At 40.5% G+C, this 9,133-nt stretch overlaps 2 protein-coding genes across 5 annotated transcripts in view; both read left to right on the top strand.

Moving 5' to 3' along the window:
- The first annotated feature begins 2,784 nt into the window (after positions 1-2,784).
- On the top strand, positions 2,785-7,372 carry bud23 (BUD23 rRNA methyltransferase and ribosome maturation factor). Its single transcript, XM_030777670.1, has 12 exons — positions 2,785-2,890; positions 3,285-3,322; positions 3,465-3,560; positions 3,901-3,983; positions 4,190-4,286; positions 4,483-4,579; positions 4,870-4,920; positions 5,270-5,355; positions 5,525-5,570; positions 5,659-5,720; positions 6,168-6,257; positions 7,004-7,372. Exons 1-12 carry the CDS (start codon positions 2,846-2,848, stop codon positions 7,056-7,058), a joined length of 846 nt encoding a protein of 281 aa, XP_030633530.1. The 5' UTR covers positions 2,785-2,845; the 3' UTR covers positions 7,059-7,372.
- Positions 7,373-7,954: 582 nt separating this feature from the next.
- Positions 7,955-9,133, top strand: part of stx1a (syntaxin 1A (brain)) — a 60,005-nt gene continuing 58,826 nt past the window's right edge. For all 4 annotated transcript variants that reach the window (XR_004025395.1, XM_030778589.1, XM_030778590.1 and 1 more), the window contains exon 1: positions 7,955-8,169. Coding sequence is in view for 3 of the 4 variants with exons in the window: in XM_030778589.1 (XP_030634449.1) it covers positions 8,140-8,169 (30 nt within the window). In the remaining variant the exon portion in view is untranslated. The remainder of the gene's footprint in view (positions 8,170-9,133) is intronic.

Here is a 9,133-nt window from a genome sequence, read left to right as displayed (position 1 = left end):
CCATTATTAATCTTTATTAAGCAAAAATATTTACCACTATCAGAGAGCTTATGAAATCAAAACAAGTTCCAAACTGTCTTGAGGTACAGGAAAACTGATCCTGTAGGAGAGCTTGGGAGCTTGGCGAGATCGACCTTTGTTCAAACATGATGCGCGTGACTTGTTTCAACTATAGCACCATCTAGTGGCTCGCTACTTCACTGTGATTTAAAAGTCAATCCCGTTATAGTACTACAGATCCTCTTACATTCACCATTAATAAGTTCTCCAAGTTTTGTGACCCTAAAAAAGGTCAGAATCCTGTGGATCACTTACAAAACTTTACCCACACAAATAATTCTGTTTCCTCAATTACAGATTTATTTTATACACTCTACAATGTCAGTTTTCGCAAACCTTTATTAACATGAGGTCAAGTCACAATCCACCACACTGTGGCAGTGTAATAATACCTTATTACCTGATCCAGGTTCAATCACTGAAGGTGTATATGTACAGTTGACCTTGGACACCAGTTCACTCAAGGACACAAAAGTGGTCAGTGCTACAGACACTATTTGTCATAGGAATCTACAGTACATGTGGGTTACGCTGAGCTGTGGCTATGGTTACGTTATTGATTGACCAACGGACTGATGACTATATAATGCTGTTAGATACAACTGACATCAAAGGTCACTATATAACTGGACGTAAGGTCTTGCAGTTTTGGTGAGTCACTGAGGATAACTGAAAATCTGTGGTACAGTCATTTTTCAATCCTAACAAGTTGTTTAAAGGTCTTAAATCTTATTTAATAAGAATAAAGACTTTAATATAAATAAATTAGGAAAGAAACAAATAAATTAAAATACTAATAAAACAGGATTTTTCAGGTCCATTCGCTTGTCCCCGTTCTTAAAAGTAAATGAAGTAACTCGGACCCGGCCCCTTTAAAGAATAAGAGTTTTGCTGCACAAGTAATCTCAGATACCAAATCCTTTCTTCTCATTACTTTAAAACTCTCATATGGAACACATAATTGGCTGCTTTAATGTGACCCTTTTTGATCAACGAAAACAGATTACAGTATGTCACGTATACCAAAAACCAAATAGCAAGTTTGCGCCTATAGATAGATAAAACCGGATACAGATGTTTTCAAGATCTCAGACTAAAAAGGACGTAGCCACCCACGGCCAATAAGGCCCCAACTGTCATTTCCAACATTTTTCCAATTTTCCATTTCTTGAAGTCTTCCTGCTTCTTCATTCGATATTTCTCCCTCCTCATTCGCATTTCTTGCTCTCGCTGAAGTTGCTCGCCGTAATGTGCTCGATAGAAGGCGTCAAAGTCAAACATAGGCTTTCCCCCCACATTTGAGAACCGACGGGAACGCTGCTGCTGCTGGTGCTGGTGCTGCTGCGGGCCTGTGGATCGTGAAGCGGGCGTCTCCTTGGTTGAGGGTCGCCCAGCACTCTGAACATCGGAGTTGCTTAATATACCACGGTCGTATTTTCTCCGCAGTGCTATGCTTCCCAGGACACTGTATGCTTCACTAATTTCGGCGAAACGGCTCTTTGCTTCCTCGCTGCCCGCATTTTTATCCGGATGATAGATAAACGACTGCTTGTAGTAGGCTGTCTTGATCTGGGCTTGTGTAGCATTTGGAGACACTTGGAGAATGTCGTAATACGCCGTTCTGCTCCGATAAATAGGAGGAGATGATTTGTCTCTATTAGCTTTCCAGCAGTAGGCCCTGGTTGATGACAGAAGTTCAGCTTGTGGTTTGCGAGGAGAGATGGACAGTATTGCTTGCCTGTCATTTAACACCATTAAACTGATATAAGCTCTGGTCTGATTAAAGCTCTTGTGCATTCTAGTAAGACGTGATGTCATTAGATCCTTCTGGCTTTTCCAGCACGACATTCTACAAACAGTTATTTTCACCTGAGATTGGTTGGGAGCTCCATGAAGCGGACCGCTCGATCGCTGAAACACTGCAGAAGCCATTGAATGTTGCAAGTCTGTCTCTGCTATGAAGAAATCACAACACGGAACACTCGACAGCAAAGGGAAAGATGACACTTTGCTCTGTGGGCCGTAATAATGTTTGTCGTTCTTCTCAGTGAAGTCCAACTGCAGCAAATGGTTCTGTATATGTTCTTGAGTTTGCTGGGGCTTGTATGAACTTTGGTGATCCCCCGTTGTTGTCAACCGACGTTTGCAAAGTTCTTGACAGATATCGTCCTTGTTTTTCCCTTCCCGTGTTCGAGGCAGTTCGGCCGCAGAAGAAATGACAGCATGTACATGGCCATCCTGTCCCGCGAAGACTCGATTTGGTGCCGGCTTATAAACTGATAGTCTGCAAGCCCCAGCTCCCAGCCTTCGGCTGACCTCCGCCATTGTGGCCGAAGAGAACAGGCGTCAACATCCGTTGCGAGTTTCGATAACCAATGAGAGGCAGGAATGTTTAGGAAGTAGTCACAACAAATATTCTACGGTCCTGTCCAATAGTTTGTAAGCACCGAGTGATTATGTAATAACCACTGCCATAACTTGTGTGACATAGTTATATACTTACTTTCACTGAAGGATTTGGACACTTAGAATACCAATTTCACTTGCTTTACTATTTTTGTATTTTGAGAATATCACAAACTTTGCGAATCTGATCATCTGCTCTAGGAAGGGGGCGGGCTTTCTAGCCTATCTGTTTTATTAGAGGCCTCTTGCTGGCGCAGGAAAATGACGTAACTTAGTTTGGCCATGTGGTTGTGCTTGTAGCTGTGAATTTTTATACATTTTCTCTCCCAGTAATATAACATTTTACCTATATTTGAAGTTTACCTTGCCTGCCAAAAACATGTCAAGCTGTCGTAGACCCGAACACATGGCACCGCCAGAGGTGGTAAGTAAACTGATTCAGCAAAGGGTGACGTTTGGTTGATTTCTACCAACGTATCGAGTTAAAGCGTTTGTATAGCTGTGCTTTGGAAATAAGCAAAGGGGCGAAGTTTATTTTAAGTCGATTAAATCCGTAAGTTGTAATGTTAACATGGTGTTGTTTGTACTCGTGTAAGTTATCAAATTTGTTCGTCTAATTGGTAATAACCTGTTAGCTGTGTGTTTGTTGTGGTGTGAAGCATGCTGCAACTTTTAAATCCTCTCAGCGCTTAATTAAGTCGATCCAGTGCGGACCTTGCAAGCTGATTGATTCGCAAAAAACGTATAATTCAAGCCAAGTGTTATAGTATTGCTCAGCATGGGCGCTGTGATAACTTATTTCTTGTGCTCACTGGCAGTTTTATAACGAAGAAGAGGCCAAAAAGTACTCTCAAAAGTGAGTATGATGTTTACCAAAGCTCTTTGCTTTACAGTGCACGTCATACCAAGCAATTAGTATGTATACACACTACTCAAATAGTTTTATGCCATGCACAAATTGCCTACATCTATTCAGTGTTGTTTCTGACGCTCTGCAGTTCTCGCATGATTGAGATTCAGAGTCAGATGTCAGAGAGAGCGGTGGAGTTGCTGAACTTGCCTGAAGACCAGCCCTGTTTTCTTTTGGACGTGGGGTATGTTTGTACGGCTACCGAAAATAGAAGTGTTACGACCATGTCAGTTTCTGTTTGAAATTGTGATTATCCAGATGCATGCAAGGCAGACCCATCCATGTTGTTCATATGCTCTGTTTTCAAATGTACCCTTAAATATAGAGCAGTTAACCTGAGTAAATCAGCATCCAGAGGCATAATTCTCATCTGTCATAGAGAACACCTATGGACTTTTTGCTGTTGCAGAAAAATTAGGCTACATCACTCAATGCAGAATGACCGTGGTGACATAAGCTTGTCAAAACACTGTGTTTGGTTTTTAAATGAATAATGTTGCATATTCCTTGTCATGTTCTCTCAGCTGTGGCTCTGGTTTAAGTGGAGATTACTTATCTGAAGAGGGTCATGTATGGGTCGGGATGGACATCAGCACCGCCATGTTAGGTAAGTATGCTGTCATTACTCCATTTGTATACACATAACAGCAGAGCAAGGCGAGAAAATTGCTGTCCCCCTATATAAATGCTGAATGCTGTATGACGTGATATTTTAAGTATACCATGGGTAATGATATGAATGCGTCACAGTCTCTAGCATTCTTGCTTGGGTAGGTTTGACTTGAATTTTACTTTCCTTTCATCACATTTTAGATGTAGCACTGGAGAGAGAAGTAGAAGGAGACCTTATACTGGGAGACATGGGTCAAGGCATGCCTTTCAGACCTGGATCATTTGATGGTTGCATCAGGTAAGTAATAACTCCCTATCCTTAAAATTCAATACGATGATAATTACAAAAATTGTCAAAAATAGGGTATTGTCTGCATATGAGAGAAAAGCTCAGGCCTAATGGCTTTGAAAGTCACTGCGTACCCTGTTTGTGTTACTCTGTCTTCTGACGGGAAGTGATAAATTTTTCAGTGTTATTGTTCTCTTTTTCTCAGTATCTCAGCGCTGCAGTGGCTCTGTAATGCCGACAAGAAGTCCCACAGTCCCCCAAAGAGACTCTACACCTTTTTCAGCACACTGTATTCCTCTTTGGTGAGACACAGTTCACTGCCACACAAAAGCTTTCCTACCCGTTTTTAGCATCGAATATACTTTTTTTTTTTTTTTTTTCTTTCTTTCTTTTTTTTTTTTTAATAAAAGTCATGACAGCAGATAAACAAGATTTGAAGTTCTGACTCTTGTTCAAAGCATACTTTTGTCCTGTTTTTGAAAGGCCATCTGTTAAATTAAGATGATTAATTATTCTCTTTCCTGTTTTGTTTTGTTTTTGGAGCTCTCTTTGCATTTTTTATGTTGACATGTTTTATGTACATGGATTGCAGGCCAGAGGAGCCCGTGCAGTCTTTCAGATTTATCCAGAAAACTCTGAACAGGTCAGTTTGAACTACAGTGTTGTTTTAGGGCAAAAGGCAGAGCCTCTAAATTAGGAGAATATGATTTTTCTTTTTTCAGTTTATCTTTGCATAAACGGTTTCCCTGACTTGATGTCAAGGCAACTGAAAAGGTGGAATTGTGCTTCAAGACCAAGAATATGAAAATGGCGTTCTACTAAAACCTGAAACCTTGCACAGCCCCTCTTGAGACCTCATTTAGATCCTCACATGAAATGTAACAACAGATACATCAATGACTGAAGAAATTCTGACTAGTCCGTGGACCTAGTTTAGTGTTCATGTGAATGTTTCATCAACACTGGTTGGATCACTGCTTGTGTCATTCTAGCTGGAGCTGATCACAGCTCAGGCCATGAAAGCTGGCTTCACAGGAGGTATGGTCGTGGATTACCCGAACAGCAGCAAAGCTAAAAAGTGAGTGGTCCAGATTTGAACTACTTGTTCTTTAAAATTCGGTTGAGATGCTAGTCGTGTTATATGGATCTTGAAGAAAGTGATTTTGCGATAGAAAAAGCATTTGATGTTCTAGTTTCATTTGTTATTAATGATGAAAATCTACCTGTCTTCTGTTCTTGTCCCATAGATTCTTCCTCTGTCTGTTTGCTGGTGTTTCAGGAGTCCTGCCTAAGGTATTGAGATGCATGGAGACGCAGGGCATGAAAGAAAAGTGAATTTTTATTGCCATAAATCATGACGATAACATTCTCTGTATTTCAGGGACTGGGTTCAGAGACTGTTGACAGAGGTGTTTCAAATCAAGCCCAGTTCACAGGACAAAGGTGCGAGAGAAACATTGGACATCTGCCATATTAGTGCTAATAAATTACCGTATGGCCTTCATAATGTTTGTATTATACTGTTAAGCCTTTAGTAATTTAACATAATGCTTATATGAATGGGGGCACAAATTGCCACACTGATAAAGGAGACAATAAAGTCAGGTCCTGTCTGTTTGTCAGGGCTGGGCTGACTTCCTCCCTGTTCTGACACGACTCAGAGACCCAAATAGACAGAGGTTATTCGTCCTGCCTGGTGAAAGCCATAACCCAGCAGGTTTCCCTCCCTCTAACAACCCCCCCCCCCACTTATATTTCATGAAATATTTCTGCTTGTGTTGATAAGGCACTTTTTAATCTCACACTTGCCTGTATGCAGGACTTTTTTTTTTTTTTTTTTTTTTAAATGAAGCTCGCACTGAAACATTTTCTCCTTCCTCTGTGTGAAAGGTCCCGTTTTAAAAACATGAAAGGAAAGTCAGTGAAGAAGAGTAAGGACTGGATCATGGAGAAGAAGGAAAGGAGGCGACGGCAGGGCAAGTAAGTCAGCCATTTAATGCTCGCTGCATCATCATCATCATCATCATCATCCTCACCGTCATCCTCATAATTAATCATCATCACTAAATAGAGTAATACTATAATAAAGATGAATCAAGGTTGTGTGAAAGCAAGTGTATGGTAGCTTTTGAAACCTAGTGATGTTTTAATATGAGCACATTTCTCACTGTACCGTTGTTCAGTTGTTTTTTGAAGTTTCTGGTCAAGCAAAATGAAATGAAATGTGAAATTGCTGGTTGAAAATTCTTGTCTCCTCTGGCTTGACTTTGTTGATGTACATTAAATGGCACATGTCATATGCTGTTTAGGATGTAGAGCTGTCATTAGACTAAATGAGGGCTAGGGGGCTAGATGAGATGATTTCTCTTCTTCCTCTGGAGTTATGATTTAGAGAATGTTTTCTCATAATGTTGGTCCTCCCTTTTGTTTTAGTTGTTTGAATGAATAGCTTTTTTGGTGCCTCTCTTTCACTGTGGTGGGGAAAAAACTTGAATATTACAGATTGCATGTCACTTTTAAAAGTTGTCTATAGCGTGGCAAATTGAGTAGTTGCACCTAAAGGTTAACTGCTAAATGAGATCATTAAGCCTCTTTTTGTCACATATTCGCTCCAAAGTATTGCGTTAATAGACATGTGCTTCAGAAGATTCAAAGGTTCAGCTCCATACTGAAGTGCATTACATGTGTGACTGTTTCCTTTACGGTTTTGGTGGTTTGTGTTTCAGGGATGTGAGGGCAGACACAAAGTACACAGGCCGACAGAGAAGACCCCGTTTCTGAATACCGCTGCGGTCTCATGCGTTGCCGTTGGTGGATTTCCGACATAGAGGATGGAGTTGGAAATTAAGATGGACTACCTGAAGTGCTTTGTTCAAAAACCATGACTGTACTCTGATCACAGGCCTGCTTGTGTCAGTCTGTTGGCATTTTCCAGACGTTTCATGACACCGTCCAGGAACAAGTGATCTCCATTATAGACAAACAATGAACAGAATAGTAGTTGCCAGCTGGTTAAGGTGAAAATCCAGTTCACATTGTTACCTGTGGAAAAACACAGATAATTTGTCGTAATATCTTGATTTTGAAAAGGATGCAGTGTGAATGAAAGAATAATTAAAAAAAAAAGCTTTAGCTTGGATTTGGACTGTCTGTCTCAAAATTCATCTTGTGCAAACAGGGTTGTGTGTGTGTACACAGCTGCCTGAAGCATGCTAGATAAAAGGACTGCTTCCAAACAATCAGAGGCACCTGTGTTGCACCTGTTAGTGAACTTTGCAGTTAGCCAAGCTAGTCATATCACATTGATTGAACGTGTATTACAAATTGTCTACGACAGGGGTCACTGCCGTGCAAGTTTATCCAAGATTCGTTGATAACACAAAAGCCAAACAGGGCGTTATCTCTCCTACAACCCACTGATAAATAATTCCACATTTGAGATTGCATTCGTATTCTTTCAGCTGGAGCGTAGTTGGTAGCAATCCGTCAATCAGTTCATCTGTATGAGAAAAAGAATAGACAAATAATTTTGTTTGTTTTTTTTCCTCAGGGATCCTAGCAACCTGATGCTGTAGCAGGTGGCAGGCAATTTAGGGGTTAAAAGCGCTCGGCCTCGCCTTTCATTTAAAACGCGTCATCTATTGTCGGTGGTCCCACCTTCCTTTCAAAAAAGAGGCGAAAGGGAAATCACGTTCCTTGTATCTTAGGGATGCGCGCACGCGGCCTCTATACGCCACCTTGCACGCTCCCGCTTGTTACTGCTCTTTGAACAGGAGAAAAAAAATTGGTAAAAAAAAAAAAAACTGGCATAATAAGAGATTGCAATACATTTAGGAAACTACTGGACATAGTTTGTGGCATCATGAAGGACCGTACACACGAACTTAGACAGGTAAGTGAAGCTGCTGGGTCTTACCGAAGTTCCCTGATAACTGAAGCAAGCAGTGGTTATGGTCTTGCAAAAACGCGATGGAAAAGACAGAGTGTACTTATTTATTGAGCTTACGAACAGCGCAACATGTGTCCACTGTATGGAGTTTGGCGAACGGAAAATTATAAATGCCCGCTTAATAAATTAATTTCTTAACGTTTTTTTATTATTATTATTATTATTATTTCATTTTAAATTGTGCGCGGTTGTATTCTGTAGTCTATATCTCCAATGGCATTTTCTCTTATTATTCAAACTACATTTTTAAAAATGCCAGTGGTGTAGCCTAATTATTACTGAGACGCTTTTAGCGTTGTTGAGATGATTATCGTGGGAAAATTGATCAAAAATTCAAATTGAAATGGGCTGTCATCACAGTTGACGTTTATTTGACTCAGGAGCATGTGACAAATAGCCTTCCACTGTTGCGGAGACGCTTTAAAACCTCAGATCTAATATTTTGTCACCTCCCTTATTTAAACGTGTGTGACGTTTTCTTGATTATTTAGGCGTTGTCTGTAGATGCTATACTGTCAGTAATGGTGAGCGAGAGTGCTTGTTTTTGCCAATTTATTACACATCAAAAAGAGTTATTCGTGAAATTAAGGGCAGTAAACACGGCGCCTCAGTACCGAGTTCAACAGGATAAACCACTGATGGTTTTAGTTTCCACATAATCTTAAATTTCGTATCAGCCGGTGGGAAGTCAGTCTTCACGACACCAAAAGAGAAACAAATGTCAAAAACATAAATGGAAGCGTCAACTTGTTGATAAACCAGAATGAAGTCAAAAGCCCACTGCTCAGAATCGCAACATTTTCAGAACGAACGGTTCTTGTAACATTGTGGAAGGTGATGCCGCCTGTCTGCGTTTCCGTGGGGAACTGTTGTGTTCAGGCAAAGCTTCTGACAGCTTCTCGATTAA

Source organism: Chanos chanos, chromosome 6, assembly GCF_902362185.1.
Source record: "Chanos chanos chromosome 6, fChaCha1.1, whole genome shotgun sequence".
NCBI lineage: Eukaryota > Metazoa > Chordata > Actinopteri > Gonorynchiformes > Chanidae > Chanos > Chanos chanos.
The sequence above is the reverse complement of the archived record's forward strand: the minus strand, read 5'-3'. Positions and strand labels throughout refer to the sequence as shown.